Raw genomic sequence first — 23037 nt, 5'->3', positions numbered from 1 at the left:
ATTCTCCGTCATTAATTTGTGAGGAGTTAGGAAATGGGCAGCAGGGTTTTGGATGAGTGCAAGTTTATGGAGGGTGTAAGAAGGGAGGCCGGCCAGGAGAACGTTGGAATAGTCAAGTCTAGAGGTTGCAAAGGCAGAGATAAGGGTTTTAGCAACAGATGGTTCACCTGCTGTTGTTCCTCAGTCTGCAACCCCATTAACTTCCAGCTGTAGACCTTTCTCTATCACGCCATCATTTACCAGAGATCTAATTATGTGAGACAGAAAATGAGATAAATATTGATAAAGTGACGCAGATTGGGACTCTCTCTGACCTTTCTCCCCAGGACCAGTGTGTATCTGAGTCAATGGGACTCTCTCTGACCTTTGCCCCCAGGACCAGTGTGTACCTGAGTCAATGGGACTCTCTCTGACCTTTGCCCCCCAGGACCAGTGTGTACCTGAGTCAATGCAACTCTCTCTGACCTTTCTCCCCAGGACCAGTGTGTACCTGAGTCAATGGGACTCTCTCTAACCTTTGCCCCCCCAGGACCAGTGTGTATCTGAGTCAATGGGACTCTCTCTGACCTTTGCCCCCCCAGGACCAGTGTGTACCTGAGTCAATGGGACTCTCTCTGACCTTGCTCCTCTGTCGATCGATGGACGCTCTGTGAATCGGAAGAGTTCTCTGTGTTTGGTGCTCTCACAATCCTGGGCTGGTCCACCTGCTGTTGTTCCTCAGTCTACAATCCCGGTTTACTTCCAGCTGCGGCCCTTTCTCAGTCGCTCCTCCATTCACCGGGATATCTGATGATGGCAGGGCAGAAAATGAGCAGAATATTGACGGTGTGAAGCCGCGTGTGACGTGAAGCTGCCCTGGAGTTACTGGTAGAAAGACAAGATTGAAGTAGAAATAAGTGCAGAGTGTGCAGTCAGAGACTCCTCATATACCGGCCGTGCATCTTCCAGCAGGAGCTGACATATTGGGGAGAATGAAGCTGAGGAAAGAGTGCTGTATATTGTCACTCAATCTTCCAGCTGCACTGCCCCCAGCAGCAGGTCAAGGGCCGTGGCCCTGAATGTCAGGCCAATGACAATGATCTTCCCTCAGCTCCATTCTCTCTCTGTCCCCCCACACACACTGCCTGAGCTCTCAGGCTGACTGTTCCCAGCACCTTGTCTCTTTATTCTCTCACATTGCAGCATTCCCGCTGCTGGGCTCAGGGGCTGTGTGGGCGGGGCCCTGACCTCACACACGGTGGGCGGGGCCATGTCCCGCGCGCTGCCGGGCTCGCGGCGTGACCGTTCAACCGCCGCACGGTTCAAATCAGGAGCCACGTGACCCCCCCCCACTCCCCGCCCCGCGCGCGCTTCCTTCTGCAGTCCTCTGGGCGGGGCTCTGTGGGGCAGCGGCACTGCGATTGGTGCAAGGGGCTGTCACTCTCCCGTGTGCAGCCAGTAGAACGGCAGCACTCAGCCAGGGGGTGGTTACTTTATGCAGTGGGGGGAAGGGAATGGGACAGTGACGGGGCTGGAACAGCGGGGACAATGGCGCAGCTCCGTCTGCCGGCCTCAACATGCGGCAGTGTCAGGTCTGAGGCTTTCTATCACACACCCAGGGACTGTAAACTAACAGTAAGGGGCTGTAACTGAGCGGGGAAAGCGGGCCGCTTACTGTCAGCATCACATCCCGGGGAATGTGCTGAGCCGGCTCACAATACAGGGCCCGGTCCGGGGATGGAGGGCGGGGGCTCAGTCTGCAGCCGGCGGAGAAAGTGGCGCATTTCCGGCCGCACCGCTCACAGTGTGCAATCTCAGGCGGGGGGCCGGGATTTTACTGTGAGGGCAAACACCGAACTTAACACAGGCCCGGAGCTGGGGGTTTGGGACATGTGGGAGTTAGTGAAACTATCAGTGGGCCCAGACACTGTGTAACCCGGGGGTGGGCCCAGTGAGATCAGACAGTGTGTAACCCGGGGGTGGGCCCAGTGAGATCAGACAGTGTGTAACCCGGGGGTGGGCCCAGTGAGATCAGACACTGTGTAACCCGGGGGTGGGCCCAGTGAGATCAGACAGTGTGTAACCCGGGGGTGGGCCCAGTGAGATCAGACAGTGTGTAACCCGGGGGTGGGCCCAGTGAGATCAGACACTGTGTAACCCGGGGGTGGGCCCAGTGAGATCAGACACTGTGTAACCCGGGGGTGGGCCCAGTGAGATCAGACACTGTGTAACCCGGGGGTGGGCCCAGTGAGATCAGACACTGTGTAACCCGGGGGTGGGCCCAGTGAGATCAGACACTGTGTAACCCGGGGGTGGGCCCAGTGAGATCAGACACTGTGTAACCCGGGGGTGGACCCAGTGAGATCAGACACTGTGTAACCCGGGGGTGGGCCCAGTGAGATCAGACAGTGTGTAACCCGGGGGTGGGCCCAGTGAGATCAGACACTGTGTAACCCGGGGGTGGGCCCAGTGAGATCAGACACTGTGTAACCCGGGGGTGGGCCCAGTGAGATCAGACACTGTGTAACCCGGGGGTGGGCCCAGTGAGATCAGACAGTGTGTAACCCGGGGGTGGGCCCAGTGAGATCAGACACTGTGTAACCCGGGGGTGGGCCCAGTGAGATCAGACAGTGTGTAACCCGGGGGTGGGCCCAGTGAGATCAGACAGTGTGTAACCCGGGGGTGGGCCCAGTGAGATCAGACACTGTGTAACCCGAGGGTGGGCCCAGTGAGATCAGACACTGTGTAACCCGGGGGTGGGCCCAGTGAGATCAGACACTGTGTAACCCGGGGGTGGGCCCAGTGAGATCAGACAGTGTGTAACCCGGGGGTGGGCCCAGTGATATCAGACAGTGTGTAACCCGGGGGTGGGCCCAGTAAGATCAGACCGTGTGTAACCTGGGGAGGATGGGCTATGTCAGATCACACAGCGCCGGTTTGTCTAAACAATAGACAGTAAATTCCGCAGTTTTGTCAACAACTCTGGTGATTTGTGTGATGCTTCAGTGAGCTTGCCGGGGATCTGAGGCAAATGGCAAAATCCTACAGAAATACTCAACCCTGAACTTTCAGTATTATTAAGTGTTAGAAATGTATACATTACATTCGACTTCACACCGTTAATATTTGTCTCATTTTCTGCCCTGCCATAATTAGACCTCCTGGTGTATGACGGAGTGATTGAGATGTTCCAGAGGTGGAAGTAAACAGGGATTGTAGACTGATGAACAACAGCAGGTGGACCAGCCCAGGATTGTGAGCGCACCAAACACAGAGAACTCTTCTGATTCAAGGAGCTTCCATAGATCAACAGGGGCGAAAGGTCAGAGAGAGTCCCATTGACTCAGATACACACTGGTCCTGGGGGGGAAAGGTCAGCGAGAGTCCCATTTACTCAGACACAGACTGGTCCTGGGGGCAAAGGTCAGAGAGAGTTCCATTGACTCAGATACACACTGGTCCTGGGGGCAAAGGTCAGAGAGAGTCCCATTGACTCAGATACACACTGGTCCTGGGGGCAAAGGTCAGAGAAAGTCCCATTGACTCAGATACACACTGGAGATGGACTGGGGGGAAAGGTCAGAGAGAGTCCCATTTACTGAGACACACACTGGTCCTGTCGGCAGTACACAAAGATTATAAAGTAAGGCAGGAAATGATGAGACTGGGAAAGTCTGACCAACGAGCATAATTATCCAGCAGGAGGTCGTGCAGTGGAACATGAAATAAGATCAGTTTCTGTCTCAACACACAGTCACATTGAATTGTGTGTTTTTAGAGTAAATAAAGTATCAGTGTTGAGGTTAGTGCAGTAGATGTATGAACTTTCAAAAGCCAGTGTGTAACCCGGGGTGGACCCAGTGAGATCAGACAGTGTGTAACCCGGGCGTGGGCCCAGTGAGATCAGACAGTGTGTAACCCCGGGGTGGGCCCAGTGAGATCAGACAGTGTGTAACCCGGGTTTGGGCCCAGTGAGATCAGACAGTGTGTAACCCGGGTTTGGGCCCAGTGAGATCAGACAGTGTGTAACCCGGGGGTGGGCCCAGTGAGATCAGACAGTGTGTAACCCGGGGGTGGGCCCAGTGAGATCAGACAGTGTGTAATCTGGGGAGGATGGGCTTAGTCAGATCACACAGTGCAGGTTTGTCTAAACAATAGACAGTAAATTCCGCAGTTTTGTCAACAACTCTGGTGATTTGTGTAATGCTTCAGTGAGCTTGCTGGGGATCTGAGGCAAATGACAAAATCCTACAGAAATACTCAACCCTGAACTTTCAGTATTATTAAGCGTTAGAAATGTACACATTACATTCGACTTCACACCGTTAATATTTGTCTCATTTTCTGCCCTTCCATAATTAGACCTCCTGGTGTATGACGGAGTGATTGAGATGTTCCAGAGGTGGAAGTAAACAGGGATTGTAGACTGATGAACAACGGCAGGTGGACCAGCCCAGGATTGTGAGAGCACCAAACACAGAGAACTCTTCTGATTCAAGGAGCTTCCATAGATCAACAGGGGCGAAAGGTCAGAGAGAGTCCCATTGACTCAGACACACACTGGTGCTGGGGGGAAAGGTCAGAGAGAGTCCCATTGACTCAGACACACACTGGTGCTGGGGGCAAAGGTCAGAGAAAGTCCCATTGACTCAGGTACACACTGGAGATGGACTGGGGAGAAAGGTCAGAGAGAGTCCCATTGACTCAGATACACACTGGAGATGGACTGGGGGGAAAGGTCAGAGAGAGTCCCATTGACTCAGACACACACTGGTCCTGTCGGCAGTACACAAAGATTATAAAGTAAGGCAGGAAATGATGAGACTGGAAAAGTCTGACCACCGAGCATAATTATCCAGCAGGAGGTCGTGCAGTGGAACATGAAATAAGATCAGTTTCTGTCTCTGAACACACAGTCACATTGAATTGTGTGTTTTTAGAGTAAATAAAGTATCACAGTATTGAGGTTAGTGCAGTAGATGTGTGTATGAACTTTCAAAAGCCAGTGTGTAACCCGGGGTGGGCCCAGTGAGATCAGACAGTGTGTAACCCGGGGGTGGGCCCAGTGAGATCAGACAGTGTGTAACCCGGGGGTGGGCCCAGTGAGATCAGACACTGTGTAACCCGGGGGTGGGCCCAGTGAGATCAGACAGTGTGTAACCCTGGGGTGGGCCCAGTGAGATCAGACAGTGTGTAACCCGGGGGTGGGCCCAGTGAGATCAGACAGTGTGTAACCCGGGGGTGGGCCCAGTGAGATCAGACAGTGTGTAACCCGGGGGTGGGCCCAGTGAGATCAGACAGTGTGTAACCCGGGGGTGGGCCCAGTGAGATCGGACAGTGTGTAACCCGGGGGTGGGCTCAGTGAGATCAGAAAGTGTGTAACCCGGGGGTGGGCCCAGTGAGATCAGACAGTGTGTAACCCGGGGGTGGGCCCAGTGAGATCAGACAGTGTGTAACCCGGGGGTGGGCCCAGTGAGATCAGACAGTGTGTAACCCGAGGGTGGGCCCAGTGAGATCAGACAGTGTGTAACCCGGGGGTGGACCCAGTGTGATCAGACAGTGTGTAACCCGGGGGTGGGCCCAGTGAGATCAGACACTGTGTAACCCGGGGGTGGGCCCAGTGAGATCAGACAGTGTGTAACCCGGGGGTGGGCCCAGTGAGATCAGAAAGTGTGTAACCCGGGGGTGGGCCCAGTGAGATCAGACAGTGTGTAACCCGGGGGTGGGCCCAGTGAGATCAGACACTGTGTAACCCGGGGGTGGGCCCAGTGAGATCAGACAGTGTGTAACCCGGGGGTGGGCCCAGTGAGATCAGACAGTGTGTAACCCGGGGGTGGGCCCAGTGAGATCAGACAGTGTGTAACCCGGGGGTGGGCCCAGTGAGATCAGACACTGTGTAACCCGGGGGTGGGCCCAGTGAGATCAGACACTGTGTAACCCGGGGGTGGGCCCAGTGAGATCAGACAGTGTGTAACCCGGGGGTGGGCCCAGTGAGATCAGACAGTGTGTAACCCGGGGGTGGGCCCAGTGAGATCAGACACTGTGTAACCCGGGGGTGGGCCCAGTGAGATCAGACAGTGTGTAACCCGGGGGTGGGCCCAGTGAGATCAGACAGTGTGTAACCCGGGGAGGATGGACTGAGTCAGATCACACAGCGCCGGTTTGTCTAAAAAATAGACAGTAAATTCCGCAGTTTTGTCAACAACTCTGGTGATTTGTGTGATGCTTCAGTGAGCTTGCTGGGGATCTGAGGCAAATGACAAAATCCTACAGAAATACTCAACCCTGAACTTTCAGTATTATTAAGCGTTAGAAATGTACACATTACATTCGACTTCACACCGTTAATATTTGTCTCATTTTCTGCCCTGCCATAATTAGACCTCCTGGTGTATGACGGAGTGATTGAGATGTTCCAGAGGTGGAAGTAAACCGGGATTGTAGACTGAGGAACAACAGCAGGTGGACCAGCCCAGGATTGTGAGAGCACCAAAGACAGAGACCTCTTCTGATTCACAAAGCTTCCATGGATCCACAGGGGAGAAAGGTCAGAGAGAGTCCCATGACTCAGACACACACTGGTCCTGGGGGGAAAGGTCAGAGAGAGTCCCATTGACTCTCACACACACTTGTCCTGGGGGGAAAGGTCAGAGAGAGTCCCATTGACTCAGATACACACTGGTCCTGTAGACAGTACACAAAGATTAAAGGTAAGGCAGGAAATGATGAGAATGAGATTGGGAGAGTCTGACCACCGAGCACAATTATCCAGCAGGAGGTCCTGCAGTGGGACATGAAATAAGATCAGTTTCTGTCTCTGAACACAGTCACATTGAATTGTGTGTTTTTAGAGTAAATGAGGTCTCAGTGTTGAGGTTAGTGCAGTAGATGTGTTGTTAATGAACTTTCAAAAGCCATTTGATAAAGTATCACATAATGGACTTGTTTGTAACGTTGAAGCACGTGGTGTTAAAGGGACAGTGGTAACTTGGATATGTAATTAGCTGAGAGCAGTGTGTTTTTCTGACTGTGGAGAAGTATGCATTGGGTCAACCAGGTGTCGCAATTGTGACCGTTTCTTTTCTGTTTATATTCGAAATGACCAGGCCTTCGCTGTAGGGAGTGGACCTTCGAGAAACTTGATTGTAGTAAATGGTGAGCAGGTGAGCAGGATAGCAGCAGACTTTAGAAAGGCACAGACAGAGACTGGTGAACTGGACTGAAACATGGCAGATGCAATTTATTATAGCTCAGTGTGAAGTGAGACACTTTGGGAAGAACAACATGGAGAGGCAGTATAATGCAAACGGGACTATTTTGAGGGGATGTTAGAGCAGAGAGACCTGGGGATGAATATTCACAAATGTTTGAAGATGGAAGGGTAAGCTGATGAGGCATTTAAGAGAGTGTGTGGGATCCTTCGCATTGTAAATGGGCACTGAATATAAAAACACGGAGTTCAATGCTAACCCATTACACATCAGTAGTGAGGCTGGAGTATTGTGTACAATTCTGAGCAGCACACACTCGGAAGAATGCCAAGGCGTTGGCGAGGGTACAGAGGAGGTTTACCAGGATGATACCCAAGGCGGGGTTTGCCCCTTCGGCCGTCTGCTGTGTGAGTGACGGTGAGGAACATGAGGGTTGCCTGGGTTACTGGGGTGGGTCCGATATGTGAGTGACTGAGGAATAGGAGGGTTACCGGGGCGGGGCAGGTATGTGAGGAACAGGAGGGTTGCCCGGGTTGCCGGGCCCGCTCTCTCACTGGGGGAGCGGGGCTGTGTTGAGCTGACGGACTGAGAGCGGGCGGCTCAGCCCCAGACTTTGTATCGCACACGGGCTGGAACAGCGGGGACAATGGCGCTGCTCCGTCTGCCGGCCTCAACATGCGGCAGTGTCAGGTCTGAGGCTTTCTGTCACACACCCAGGGACTGTAAACTAACAGTAAGGGGCTGTAACTGAGCGGGGAAAGCGGGCCGCTTACTGTCAGCATCACATCCCGGGGAATGTGCTGAGCCGGCTCACAATACAGGGCCCGGTCCGGGGATGGAGGGCGGGGGCTCAGTCTGCAGCCGGCGGAGAAAGTGGCGCATTTCCGGCCGCACCGCTCACAGTGTGCAATCTCAGGCGGGGGGCCGGGATTTTACTGTGAGGGCAAACACCGAACTTAACACAGGCCCGGAGCTGGGGGTTTGGGACATGTGGGAGTTAGTGAAACTATCAGTGGGCCCAGACACTGTGTAACCCGGGGGTGGGCCCAGTGAGATCAGACAGTGTGTAACCCGGGGGTGGGCCCAGTGAGATCAGACAGTGTGTAACCCGGGGGTGGGCCCAGTGAGATCAGACACTGTGTAACCCGGGGGTGGGCCCAGTGAGATCAGACAGCGTGTAACCCGGGGGTGGGCCCAGTGAGATCAGACAGTGTGTAACCCGGGGGTGGGCCCAGTGAGATCAGACAGTGTGTAACCCGGGGGTGGGCCCAGTGAGATCAGACAGTGTGTAACCCGGGGATGGGCCCAGTGAGATCAGACAGTGTGTAACCCGGGGGCCCAGTGAGATCAGACAGTGTGTAACCCGGGGGTGGGCCCAGTGAGATCAGACAGTGTGTAACCCGGGGGCCCAGTGAGATCAGACACTGTGTCACCCGGGGGTGGGCCCAGTGAGATCAGACAGTGTGTAACCTGGGGGTGGGCCCAGTGAGATCAGACACTGTGTAACCCGGGGGTGGGCCCAGTGAGATCAGACAGTGTGTAACCTGGGGGTGGGCCCAGTGAGATCAGACACTGTGTAACCTGGGGGTGGGCCCAGTGAGATCAGACACTGTGTAACCCGGGGGCCCAGTGAGGTCAAACAGCTGATCTTTGACCTTAAGTCCACGTTCCCACCAATCTCTGTATCCCTTGATTCCCCTCGATTCCAAATATTTATCTGTCTCGGCCTTCAATATATGCTCAACGACTCCGCATCCACAGCCCTTTGGGTAGAGAATTGCAAAGAATCACAACCCTTTGATTGAAGGAATTCCTCCTCATCTTAGTCTTAAGTGGCCGACCCTTTATCCTGGGACTATGCCCCCTCGTTCTATACTCACCAGCCAGGGAAACAATCTCTCAGCATCTACCCTGTCAATCCACCACGTATCTTGTATGTTTCAATTACATCACATCTCCTCCTTCTAACCTCCACAGAGTATAGGTCCAGTCTACTCGATCCCTCCTCCTAGGACAACTTTCTCATCCCAGGGATCCATGTAGTGAACCTTCATTGCACCGCCTCTATGGCACGTATATCCTTTCTCAGCTCATGAGACCAAAATTGTTCACAGTACTCCAGTGTAATCTCACCCAAGCCATCTGCCACCTTATTGCCCACACTCACTTAACCTGTCTATATCTCTTTGCAGGCTCTTTGTGTCCACCTGACAACTTTCCCACCTAGCTTTGTATCGGCAACAAATTTGGATCCATTGCACTCATCCATTCATCTCGGTCATTAATATCAATTGTAAATAGCTGAGGCCCAAACACTGATCTCTAAATATCCAACTGTCAATAAATAATCTTACAGTTCTGAACTGGATGCTGGGTTGTACTTAGTTATTTCCTATCAGAAAAATCCATTTCTGAATTTGGCAATGGCAGTTGAATTAAATGATTATCATTTTGTGATAAAATGATACGTAAACTTTATTTTAATATAGATTTGTAAATTTACTTCCAATTAATTATTTTGTGTTGTGAGAGTAACGTTTCTCGTTGGTCACACAATGCAGGTAATGTAGACGTATATAATTCATTAACAGTAACGGGTTTAGATGGTTTAAGACAAGTAGATTTTCAGAGGTGACGGGGTCTATTTCCAACAATTCTACTATTTTACCGATGTATTTCTGAAGATGCGGCATTGCTTAATGCTCTGTACAGCCGGAACTGACAGTGCATTCAGTAAATCCAGTGTCGGGTCGAGTGGTGTAACAGTCTGTTATTGGAATCGCAGCTTCATGGTCAGAAACATTATCTGTATGTACAGGGTTAATGTTCTTAACTAAACTCAGAACATGTGATGGTGGTTTTGTTATTTCCGTTTTCAGTTACTTTTTGGTGAGCGATTTCCTCTATCACCAGGGTAACAATCTATCAGATCTCAGGACAAGAGGCGTTGGCACAATTTATAACTGAAAGACCGTGCAACATTCAGTGTAAACTCTGTCTATGTATTCGGCAGTCCAGGAGTCGGAACCTGTTGTTTCTGAGCAGTCAGTTATATCGATACACATCATGCGTAAGACTTCCTCTTGCCCGAGTTTAATACTACTTTTCCAAAATCGGTGTCGTCTGACTCAATACATGTTGAATAGAAAATCTTGCTCCTCATGTTGTTCAGTTATGAGCACCGCCCCTCATGGAAGATCAATTGTCCTTGGAGCAAGTTTATCGGAATGATACCGGAGCTTAAAGCTTCAAATATGAGGGCAGGTTGCGTCGACCAGGCTTGTATTCTGCTGAATATAGATGACCAAGGGGGATCTAATTGAGCTGTTTAAGATGATTAAATGATTTAGTGGGGTAGATAGATTGAAACAATTCTTCCTCTGTTGGAGGAGTCCAGCACAATGAGACATGACAAGTAAAGAAACAAAAGATAAATCTAGAAATGGTGTCAATGTGAATAGCAGAAACATCAACTGCTGCCATCTGAAAAAATAAACTCCGAGGTTATGGTCTGAAATTGTTGAACTGGATGTTGAATCCAGAAGGCTGTAAAGTGCCGAAACGAAAGATGAGGTGCTGTTCCTCCAGCTTAGGTTGAGCGTTTGTTGGAACAGTGGAGGAGACTGAAGACCGAGGGGTCAGTGTGGGAGTGGAGTGGTGCCTTAAAATGACAGGCAACCAGCCCCCTCCCTCATCTCTTATTCCGGTACATTGATGACTATCGGTGCCGTTTCCTGTTCTTGTCCTGAACTAGAACATTTCATTGACTTTGCTTCCAATTTCCACACTTCCTGCACATGCACATGGTCCATCTCTGACTCTTCCCTTCCTCATGAAAACAGAAGAAGTAGGAGCTGTCGTCGGCCATTTGGCCCTTCGAGCCTGCTCCACCATTCAATAACAACCTGTATTTATATAGCACCTTTAATGTAGTGAAACGTCCCAAAGCACTTCACAGGAGTATTCTGAAATAAAACATTTGACACCAAGCCTCATAAGGAGAAATTAGGGCAGGTGACCAAAAGCTTGGTCGAAGAGTTAGGTTGTAAGGAGCATCTTTAAAGAGGAAAGAGAGGTAGAGAGGCGGAAAGGTTTAGGCAGGGAATTCCAGAGCTTAGGGCCTAGGCAACAGAAGGCACGGCCACCAATGTTGAGCGATTATAATCAGGGATGCTCAAGAGGGCAGTATTCGAGGACTGCACACATCTCTGGGAGGGGGTGGTGTTGTGTGGCTGGAGGAGATTAGAGATAGGGAGGAGTGAGGCCATGGAAGGATTTCAAAACAAGGATGAGAATTTTGAAATCGGGGCGTTGCTTAACCGGGCGCCATTGTAGGTCAGCGAACACATGGGTGATGGGTGAGCGGGACTTGGCGCAAATCAGGACACGGGCAGCCGAGTTTTCGATCACTTCTAGCTTACCTAGGTTCGAATGTCGGAAACCAGCCTGGAGTGCATTGACATAGTCAAATCTAGACGTGACATAGGCATTGATGAGGGCTTCGGCAGCAGATGATCTGAGGCAAGGGTGGAGACGGACGATGTTACGATGGTGGAAATAGGCGGTCTTAGTTATGCTTCGGAGATGTGGTCGAAAGCTCATTTCAGGGTCAAATATGACACCAAGGTTGCGAAGAGTGGTTAATCCTCAGACGGAAGTTGGGGAGAGGGATGGAGTCAGTAGCTAGGGAGTGGAGGTCGAGGCGGGAACCACAAACAATGGCTTTGATCTTCCCAATATTCAATTGGAGAAAATTTCTGCTCATCCAGAACTGGATGTCTGACAATTTGGAGACCCTGGCGGAGTGGGGAGAAGTGTTCGTGGAGTGGAGCTGGATGTCGTCAGCGGACATGTGGATGAGAAATTGGAGGAGGCCAAAGTTAGATCCTTGGGGCACACCAGAGGTAACGCTGCAGGGGTGGGAAGAGCAGCCGTTGCAGGTGATTCTCTGGCTATATTCGATAGATAAGAATGGAATCAGGCGAGCGCAGTCCCACCCAGCTGGACGACGGTGGAGTGGGGTTGGAGAAAGATAGAGTGGTGAACCGTGTCAAAGGCTGCAGACCAGTTAAGAGGGATGGTTTGCCTTCGTCACAGTCACGAAGGATGTCATTTTTGACTTTAATAAAAGCCGGTGCAGTACTGTGGCAGGTGTGTAAACTGGTTTGTGGGGATTCAAACATGGAATTGCCGGAAAGATGGGCAGGTATTTAGGAGGCGACAACATGTTCAAGGACTTTGGAGAGGAAAGGGAGGTTGGAGATGGGGTGACAGTTTGCAAGGACGGAGGGGTCTAGAGTTGTTTTTTGAGGAGAGGGGTGATGATGGCAGATTTGAGGGAGAGGGGGACAGTACCTGAGGAGAAAGAACCGGTAACAATGTCAGCTAACATGGGAGCCAGAAAAGGAAGTTGTGTGGTCAGCAGTTTAGTGAGAATAAGATCAAGGGAGCAGGGAGTGGGTCTCATGGACAGGTCATGAGAGGAGATCGGAGAGAAACTGGAGATAGATGTGAGTTCAGGGCTAGGGCAGAGGGGATCCTCGGGAAGTTTGGCTCGGTGGGCTCGGGGAAGGAAGAGGAGAGGCAGTGAACGGATGGTCTCAGTCTTAGAGACAAAGACGACCTCACACTTATTGTCGGAGGTGAGGGTGGAGACTGGGGAGAGGGGTTTAAAAAGACGGTTCGCAGTGGAGAATAGAAGCCGGGATTTATCTTTACATTTCAGAATGATTCTGGAATAGTGAGCAGTTTTGGCAGACGAGAGCAGGACCAAATAATGCTTTCTGTGGTCTCGCCGGATCTGCTGGTGAATGGCTAAACCAGTTGTCCTCCATAGCCTTTCAGGTCTGCGTCTCTTGGACTGACGGGAGTGAAGATCAGAGCTGTACCGGGGGAACGGCAAGGGTGAGAGAGTCAGTGTTTTAACAGGAACTAGGACATCATGGTGGTGGTGAGTGTTATTGAGCAAATCAGCAGCTGCAGAAATATCATGGTGAATGGAGGACCCAAGGCTGGACAGTTGGGATTTGATAAGTGCAGTTGTAAGTGAGTTGAGAGAGAGTTTTTCCCAGGGGCAGACACAGAAGGAGGTCGGAATGGGGGACGGTTGGAAGGCTTATGTGGGTGGTGAGTGATACAAGGAAGTGGTCAGAGAGACCTTATCTGTGATTGACACGATGGAGGGGTGGCTGTGAATATGGGTTGGGGAGTTTATGTGGAGGGAGAGATTAAGGGAGGATGGGAGGCTAGTGAACCCAGAGGAGAGAGTGCATGATGAATTGAAATGAATTGATATCACCGAGGATGAGAGGTCTTTCTGTGCAGAGGATGGAATGTAGTGAAGAAATATCGGGAATAACTTTTTTGGTACTGGGTGGATGATTGAGAGCAAGACTTTTAAATGAGAGATGTGAGGTGTAACAAGATCATGTCTGATCTCCGACCTCAACTCCACCTTCCCGCACTCTCTCCATATCCCTTAATTCGCTTTGTTTTTTAAAAAATTATCGATCTTTGTCTTGAATATACAACTGAGCATCCACAGCTTTCTGGGGTAGAGAATTCCAAAGATGCATAACCCTTTGAGTGAAGAAATGACTTCTCATCTCAGTCCTAAATCGGCAAACCCTTATTTTGAGACTGTGACCCCGTGTTCTGGATTCCCAGCCAGAGGAAACATCTTACCATTAACTGTCAAACCCCTTAAGAATTGTATATGTTTCAATGAGATCACCTCTCATTCTTCTCGAGAACTAGTCTACTCAGTCTCTCCTCATTGGACAATCCCCTGACACCATGAACCAGTCTAATGAACCTTAGTTATACTTCCTCTAATTCAAGTCTGTCTTTCCTTGGGTAAGGAGATCAGACTGTACACCATACTCCAGGTGTTGCCACACCAATGCCCTGTATAATTGTGGTAAGACTTCATTTCTCTTTTGTAACAAAAGCTAACACACCATTTGTTTCCTAATTGCTAGCTGTACCTGCATGTTAACATTCTGTGATTCATGTACAAGTCCACTCTGAATGCAAACATTTCCCAGTCTCTTGCCATTCCAAAACATATTCAACTTTTTGTTTTTCCCCACCAAAGTGGATAACTTCAACTTCCCCACTTTGTATTCCATTTGTCATGTTCTTGCCCACTCAATCAACCTGTCTATATCTCTCTGCAGCCTCTCTGCATCCTCCTTGCAGCTTACTTTCCCATCTAACATTGTTTCATCAGCAAACTTGGATATGTTATACTCAGTCCCTTCATCTAAGTCATTAATATTGATTGTAACTAGCTGAGGCCCAAGCACTGATGCTTAAGGTACCCCGCTAGTTACAGTCTGCCAACTCGAATAAGTCGAGTTGATTCGTAATCTCTGCTTTCTGTCTATTCACCAATCCTCAATCCATGCTCATATATTACCCCCAATCCCATGAGTCCTGATTTTGTGTGATCACCTCTTGTGTGGCACCTTATCGAATGCTTTTTGAAAATCCAAATACACCACATCCCCGTTAGCCATCCTACTAGTTACATCTTCAAAAAACTCAGCAGCTTTGTCAAACACAATTTCCCTTTCATCAAACCATGTTGACTTTGCCTTATAATATGATCTTCTAAGTGCCCTGTTACCACGTCCCTAATAATAGACTCTAGTATTGTGCCGACTACAATTGTCAGGCTAACTGGCCTATAGTTCCCTGTTTTCTCTATTCCTCCTTTCTGAAATAGCGGGTTTATGTTTGCTACCTTCCAAACCTTGGAAGCTGTTCTTACACAATTCCCTCGATTCTAGATTAATACCAGTGCATCCACTATCTCTTGTAAAATCCTAGGATGCAGGTCGTCGGGTCCAAGGGATTTGTCGTCACTTAGTCCCATTAATTTCTCCAGTACGATGTCTTTACTTATACTGATTTCTTTAAGTTCCTCATTCTCTCCAGACCCTTGGTTCCCCATTATTTCCAGAATGTTTTTCGTGTCTTGCTGTGAAGACAGATACGAAGTATTTGTTCAATGTCTGCCATTTCCTTATTGTTCATTATAATTTCTCCTGTCTCTGCCTCTAATGAGCCCATTTTCACGTTCACTAATCTCTTCCTATTTACATATCCATAGAAACATTTATAATATATTTTTATGTCTCTTGCTAATATACTCCATGTTCTTGTACCCAACCTGTTTACGGTGGCACGACAAGGTGAGAAGCCTGTTAAAAATGTGTGTGGGGTCTTTGGCTTTATTAATGGAGTAAAAAATCAAGAAGGTTATGTCAAATCTTTACAAACACTGGTTAGGCCTCATCTGGCGTGTTGTGTTCAATTCTGGACACCACACTGAAGGAAGGATTTCCAGGCCTTGGAGAGAGTGCGGAAGATATTTACTAGAAAGGTACCAGTGATGAGGGACTTTACACTCTGCTATAACCTGGAATGAAATGTTTTTCAGATAACAAATGAACAGAGATGCGGAAATCATCAAGCAAAAAAAGTCAGATTCAAGAACCTGCTCCTCGGGAAAGTGCTCAGGCTGCAGGAACCGGTATGTGTGAAGCGACTCCTTCTCCCGGAGCTTTATTAAACCTAAGAAATAGGAACAGGTGTTGGCCCTTTTTTTGACAGAAATGTTAATGGGGTAGAAATTGCTTTGTGTGTAGAATGGGCAGCGTTCTTTGAACACGCACAAAGTCACGTGGTCACAAGCAAAGCCTCAATGCGCCAGTCCCTTTAATTTAAATAAAATAAGTGGGTTGTCAGCACCACTTGCGCTGCGCATTGGCTGCTCGCAGAATGATGGACGTCAATTTCACCATTACTGGCGCCAAATAATGGCAACTTACAGCTCAAAGTGGAGGAGCACTTTGGCTGTAGGCAACTGTAAATGAAGATTGTGGCCAATGGCCGGCACAGCAGACCCCGCAAAGGCTGCCTGTTTCCGCACACTGATTCGAGGTTTTACAGGAGGTGGTCACCAGGAATAGGGACTTCTTCTGTCTACCAAGCGGCGATAAATATATCCAGGCAATCCGCGAGTGGGGAGAGGTGGCAGAACGTATCAGTGCCAGAAATATATCTCCATGACATGGCTACAATGCAGGAAGTTCAATACCCTCACACCGAATACCTAAAATAAACCAACTAACTATTTATATCATTACTCTCACCTGTTGTCCCAGCACACTCAACCCTTCCCTCCTCAATAACCAGAACTCTCCCCGATTCACTGCAAATTGCTATCTGTATATTCAGCCGTCCATTGGCAGCAACACCTTCTGATACAGGGAATACATTTTATACAATCTCTTAGAAAATTGTATTCCCGTCCCAGCCATTGTCTCGGATTGTTCACAATCTCAGTGTTGTGTGTGTCACCAAGCTGAGCTTCCGACCCGATCCACTCCTCACAAAGACCCCCAACTCCCTCCTCGGTAACATCGCCCATCATTCTCGCCCATGTGCTGCTGAAACCCTCACCCATGTTTTTATCCCTGTATGCTCGATGTTCCAATGCTCTCCAGGAAGACTTTTCTCCTTTCACCCACCGTAAACGTCAGTTCATCAAAACCCTGCTCAACGATCATTCCTGTCCTTGTGAACCAACAGTGTCTCCCGGTCCCCCAGCTCCTCCGACTTAAAACTCTCATCCACGTTTAAATCCATTCATGGTCTCGGCCCTCCCTGTCTCTGTAACATACTCGAGGCCTACAATCCCCCACCCCCAAGATCTCTCTGTTCCTCCGACTCTGGCCTCTTGTGAATTTCACCCTCTCTCACCCCAACCAGGTCACATCTCCATGGACACACGACAGCATCACTGCCCATAGAGACCAGAGGAATCACACCCAGCTGTATATTTTATATTGGACAGATATCATTTTCATAAAATACCAATCAACTCGTCTATAAATAAAATAATACAATGCTGTCAGACATTTATCAATGATCACCCACTCCACATTTCCCTGAAGAATATTCCCTACCTCAGGAATAAGGCTGGTTTGGGCCTGCACTGTGAGTAAATCTCATCAATGGGCGCTCCCAGTGCGCAGTCTCGGCCGACGGGAGCCCGTCTGGAACTGGGTTGTGGAGATCAGCGGGACTCACTGGATTTCACTGGGCAGCTGTCTGTGTCACACCTGATGTAGAGACTTGATCGTAACACTCGGGAAATGCTCGATCCCAGAGCTAACCGCTGTTGTACTGATGGGGGAGGAGGGACTGGGTATCATGTTTAACAAGGAAACGTTTTTCTTCTCACTTTAATATTTCCCTCTAACTCTCCTATTAATATTATATTTATTACAGAGCCTCAGGTGGTGGCAACACCTGTCCCCACCATGGCTGAAGGTCCAAACAGGGGAGAAGATCCGACACTTTACCTTACGGGGAGCAGGATGGACATGGGAGCTGCAGCACTGTTGGAACAGGAACACTTGGGTAGGGGTTTCCATGATGTTGACCCAGCGATGATAATGAACGACGATATATGTCCAAGTCGGGACGATGATAATGAACGACGATATATGTCCAAGTCGGGACGGTGGGTGACTTGGAGGGAAATGGGAGGCGATGGTGTTCCCAAGCACCTTGTGCTCTTCTGCTTCTGGGTTCTGTGATATATTAACTGAGACAGGAATTAGTATTGAACAGGACTCAGAGTGGAACAATCCTGATTATAACATTTTGAGGGGAATGAAAACATATTGGTGGATACTGGGGCCGGGTCAGTGGGGTATCGGTGTGGGGCCGGGTCAGTGGGGTATCGGTGTGGGGCCGGGTCAGTGGGGTATCGGTGTGGGGCCGGGTCAGTGGGGTATCGGTGTGGGGCTGGGTCAGTGGGGTATCGGTGTGGGGCCGGGTCAGTGGGGTATCAGTGTGGGGCCGGGTCAGTGGGGTATCGGTGTGGGGCTGGGTCAGTGGGGTATCGGTGTGGGGCCGGGTCAGTGGGGTATCGGTGTGGGGCCGGGTCAGTGGGGTATCGGTGTGGGGCTGGGTCAGTGGGGTATCGGTGTGGGGCCGGGTCAGTGGGGTGTTGGTGTGGGGCCGGGTCAGTGGGGTGTTGGTGTGGGGCCGGGTCAGTGGGGTATCGGTGTGGGGCCGGGTCAGTGGGGTATCGGTGTGGGGCTGGGTCAGTGGGGTATCGGTGTGGGGCCGGGTCAGTGGGGTATCAGTGTGGGGCCGGGTCAGTGGGGTATCGGTGTGGGGCTGGGTCAGTGGGGTATCGGTGTGGGGCCGGGTCAGTGGGGTATCGGTGTGGGGCCGGGTCAGTGGGGTATCGGTGTGGGGCTGGGTCAGTGGGGTATCGGTGTGGGGCCGGGTCAGTGGGGTGTTGGTGTGGGGCCGGGTCAGTGGGGTGTTGGTGTGGGGCCGGGTCAGTGGGGTATCGGTGTGGGGCCGGGTCAGTGGGGTATCGGTGTGGGGCCGGGTCAGTGGGGTATCGGTGTGGGGGCGGGTCGGTGGGGTATCGGTGTGGGGCCGGGTCAGTGGGGTATCGGGACCGGGTCGGTGGGGGGCTGCACTGGGCCTGTGTCGGTGGAACAGATGAACAGCAGCTTTGCTCCTTTCACCCACCGTAAACGTCAGTTCATCAAAACCCTGCTCACCGATCATTCCTGTCCTTGTGAACCTACAGTGTCTCCCGGACCCCCAGCTCCTCCGACTTAAAACTCTCATCCACGTTTAAACTCCATTCATGGTCTCGGCCCTCCCTGTCTCTGTAACATACTCGAGGCCTACAATCACCCACCACCAAGATCTCTCTGTTCCTCCGACTCTGGTATCTTGTACATTTCAACCTCTCTCACCCCAACCAGGTCACATCTCCATGGACACACGACAGCATCACTGCCCATAGAGACCAGAGGAATCACACTCATAGATTTTACATGTGGATAGATATCAAATTCATAAGATGTCAAAGCTCAACCAATCAACACAAATCTATAAATAATATAATACAATACGGCCAGACTGTAAAACCGAGTGCAGGATTATTGAATCCATCAATGATCACCCACTCCACATTTCCCTGCAGAATATTCCCTACCTCAGGAATAAGGCTGGTTTGGGCCTGCACTGAGTAAATCTCTCCAATGGGCGCTCCCAGTGTGCAGCCTCGGCCGACGGGAGCCCGTCTGGAACTGGGTTGTGGAGATCAGCGGGACTCACTGGATTTCACTGGGCAGCTGTCTGTGTCACACCTGATGTGGAGACTTGATCGTAACACTCGGGAAATGCTCGATCCCAGAGCTAACCGCTGTTGTACTGATGGGGGAGGAGGGACTGGCTATCATGTTTAACAAGGAAACATTCTCCTTCTCACTTTAATATTTACCTCTAACCCTCCTATTAATATTATATTTATTACAGAGCCTCAGGTGGTGGCAACACCTGTCACCACCATGGCTGAAGGTCCAAACTGGGGAGAAGATCCAACATCTTTACCAAGAATGAGAATGGTCACAGGTAGGTTCACAAAATGTATTGAAATATAATTTCTGTCCTGACAAAGGGTCTGGATTTCGAGCAAGAAGGTGCAGCTCCCACAGGAAGAGGGAACAGGACAGGGGCTGAGTCGAAAGAGGGAAGTGAGTGAGCATCTCGAGGGCACAGCAGTCACAGGTGGAGGGAGCCCCTGAGTACAGATACCTGGTATTGGTGAGTGTGAGGTGGATAGAGACAGTGACTCAGAGGGGGGCCTTCCTGAGCAACAGTGTGACACCAGGGTGGGGCGGGGGTGAGAGGCAGGTGGGGCACAGGAATAGGGCGTTTCTAAAGTCAGCAGAATAGACAGACTCTCGAATGGCGAGTTCCCCCCACCCCATCTCCCGCGAGAGAGGGAAGAACTTCCCGGAATGGGTCGGCCATCTCTGGGAAGGAAAGGAGAGCAGGAACTATCCATGGTCAGATCCATTAACACGGAAATAAATACAGTTATAAAGGAATTTAATCACCAGACTGAATAAAAACAAGTCCTCAAGGTGGTGATCTCTGGATTAGTTAGAACTGGGCTCTTCTGGAGTGAAATATAAGGCAGGTCAATGTGGGGCTGCAGGGCTGGAGCAGGATGGAAGGGTTCATGTTCCTGGGGCACGAGTGGGTTTCGGGGTTAAGGGAAGGGAAGGGAAGGGTTCATGTTCCTGGGACACTAGGGTGAGTTCAGGGAGAAGGGAAGGGAAGGGTTCATGTTCCTGGGGCACTAGGGTGAGTTCAGGGAGAAGGGATGGGATGGGTTCATGTTCCTGGGGCACAAGGGTGAGTTCAGGGAGAAGGGAAGGGAAGGGAAGGGTTCATGTTCCTGGGGCACAAGGGTGAGTTCAGGGAGAAGGGAAGGGAAGGGTTCATGTTCCTGAGGCACTAGGGTGAGTTCAGGGAGAAGGGAAGGGAAGGGTTCATGTTCCTGGGGCACTAGGGTGAGTTCAGGGAGAAGGGAAGGGACGGTCACGATCTGAACCGATGAACAACAATGGGTTTGCAGAAATGGTGAATGTGGCTGTGGCCAGGTGTATCAGCTGGTGACTGGTGGGTGGGAAATATCTGGATTTGAGAAGAGAGCGGAATTAATAAAACTGTTGGAACAGAAACGGATAATCAGGACATTCCGTGATTTTGACCCGGCGACAATGAATAATCGCTGATGTGTCCGGATAGTGTGTAACTTGGAGGTAACGGTGTTCCTGTGCACATTCTGCCCTTGTCCTTCTGGGTGATGTGGTCACCCATCTCTCAATGCATCTCTCAGATCTCCCGGCATGCTCTCCTCCCTCCAGATGAGAGAGATGAGGTCATGTATCCACGCCAACAGTGCCTCCCCGCCATATTTTAGCGCCTCAGCAGGGATTCCATCCGCACCCGTAACGTTGTTATTGTTAAGCTGTTTTATGGCTTTGCCTACCTCGTGCAATGTTGGAGTTTCACTGAGTTGATGGCCGGTCGCATGCTGCGGGATGGAATCGAGAACACTCAAGTCAAAGGCAGAGTCTCGATTGAGGAGTTCTTCAAAGTGCTCCTTCCATCGGGCCCTGACAGCCTCGGTGTCCTTGATGAGTGTTTCCCCGTTCTTGGCCAGGAGTGGGGTGGGACCTTGGGAGTTTGGACCGTAGGTGGCCTTGACTGCAGTGAAGAATCCTCGCATATCGTGGCTGTCAACCAGTCTCCTGTGCTTTCTCCATCCACCACCTGTTCTTTAGGTCCCGGGTTTTTTGTTGGACCTCAGCCTTCAGCCGTCTGTAATGTTGTTTTGCAGCTTCCAAGTTGGGCTGTTGCTTGAGGCTCAGAAGTGCTTTGCGCTTGCGATCTATTAGTTCTTCGATCTCCTGATCATTTTCATCAAACCAGTCCTGATGTTTTCTGGTTGAGTGACCAAGTGTCTCTTCACAGACACTGGTTATAGAGGCCTGGAGGGCAGAGCAAGCGTTATGGGGATTCAGCATCTTAGGGTCATCAAGGCACGCCAGATTGGCTGTGAGGCGCTGGCTGTATAGGGCTCTCTTAGCTGGGTCTCTAAGTGCCCTGGCATTAACATTTTTGTGGAACTGCTTCTGCTGTCCCCTCTGCTTTGGGGCTATGTTAATGTTGATGATGGATCGAATTAGACGGTCCGTCCAGCAGTTGTCAGCTCCTGTCATGGCGTGGGTGATGCGCACATCCTTGCGATCCCTGGCTCGGGCGATGACATAGTCAAGCAGGTGCCAGTGTTTGGAGCGAGGGTGTTGCCACGATGCCTTGTATTTGTCCCTCTGGCGGAACACGGTGTTGGTGATGAGAAGTTCATGTTCTAGACATTTTGTCAGGAGTAGGGTACCGCTGGAGTTGGCTTTCCCTACCCCCTCTCTGCCAATCACGCCGCCCCTGAGGGCTGTGTCTTTGCCGACCCTGACAATAAAATCACCCAGGAGGATCAATTTATCGCCCGTGGGGAAGCGGGACAAGGATGTCTCGAGGTTGGAATAAAATCCCTCTTTAGTCTCATCCGTTGCATCAAGTGTTGGGGCGTATGCACTGATGACTGTGGCACATTGGTTCCGAGATAGGGTGATACGGAGAGTCATGAGGCGTTCATTAACCCCACAGGGGGAGTCTTTCAGGCAGTCGACCAGCTCATTCTTGACGGCAAAGACGACTCCATGAAGGCGGCGTTCTGCCTCTGGTTTCCTTTTCCAGAAGAAGGTGTAACCTCCACCGTGTTCCTTCCCCTGCCCGCCGGGTCTCGCTTAGGGCGGCGATGTCAATGTCCAAACGTCCGAGTTCCCGGGCAACTATGGCGGTGCGGCGTTCTGGCCTGTTGCTGTTGGGATTGTCCGTGAGGGTCCTGACGTTCCAGGTCCCGAACTTCATACTGACCAAGTGGAAGATGCCAGTGCGTGAGTTCTTTTAACGTGGGGTGGCCGCTATACATCGGCAACCACACGGGCTTAGCTGTTCAAGGTCTTGGTCCAGTGGCAAGGGGGTCCAAGACAACTGGAGACCAGGCACAGCTCGATAAGCCCAATTGCCTCCAGCGAAGTGTTGGTCGCAAGCTCGGTGCCGGGTAGAGCCAAAGAGTTGTTAAAAGTCAAAGATACAGATTAATAATAGATATTTACAAGTATTTCGATCGAGAGTCTAAAATGTATATCTTTACTGTTCTCCCAAATTGTTTATTAAGTTTAAAAGTTTAAAAATTAATTAAAAGTTGTTTGGGGGTATAAGACGACACCACGCCTCGGTCCCTTCAGCCGGTTCAGCGCCGGCCTCGGAGTCCCTTTGGCGGATTGAGCACCGGCATTGGAGTCCCTTCAGCCGGTTCCACGTCCTCTGGTCCCTTTGGCCGGTTAGACGTCCCCCGAATCCGGTGCAGCGTCCTTTCCGC

The 23037-nt window shown here is 50.7% G+C and overlaps 2 protein-coding genes across 10 annotated transcripts in view; one reads left to right on the top strand and one right to left on the bottom strand.

Annotated features, from left to right (window-relative positions):
- The window catches only part of LOC139242937 (uncharacterized), a 596540-nt gene that overhangs the window by 432289 nt on the left and 141214 nt on the right, over positions 1–23037 (bottom strand). The gene's annotated exons all lie outside the window — the stretch shown is intronic.
- LOC139242935 (NACHT, LRR and PYD domains-containing protein 12-like) overlaps positions 1483–23037 on the top strand; it is a 53019-nt gene continuing 31464 nt past the window's right edge. Inside the window, exons 1-7 of one of the 2 annotated variants that reach the window (XM_070870587.1) lie at positions 1483–1571; positions 3136–3301; positions 4342–4507; positions 6361–6526; positions 15637–15729; positions 17493–17624; positions 19557–19652. In XM_070870587.1, the coding sequence (XP_070726688.1) occupies positions 15654–15729; positions 17493–17624; positions 19557–19652 (304 nt within the window). In that variant the 5' untranslated portion in view covers positions 1483–1571; positions 3136–3301; positions 4342–4507; positions 6361–6526; positions 15637–15653. The remainder of the gene's footprint in view (positions 1572–3135; positions 3302–4341; positions 4508–6360; positions 6527–15636; positions 15730–17492; positions 17625–19556; positions 19653–23037) is intronic. The other variant, XM_070870588.1, reaches the window with a different exon arrangement.

The sequence above is a fragment of the Pristiophorus japonicus genome, unplaced genomic scaffold, assembly GCF_044704955.1.
Source record: "Pristiophorus japonicus isolate sPriJap1 unplaced genomic scaffold, sPriJap1.hap1 HAP1_SCAFFOLD_154, whole genome shotgun sequence".
Classification (NCBI taxonomy): Eukaryota; Metazoa; Chordata; class Chondrichthyes; family Pristiophoridae; genus Pristiophorus; species Pristiophorus japonicus.
This window is presented reverse-complemented; position numbering and strand designations above follow the sequence as displayed.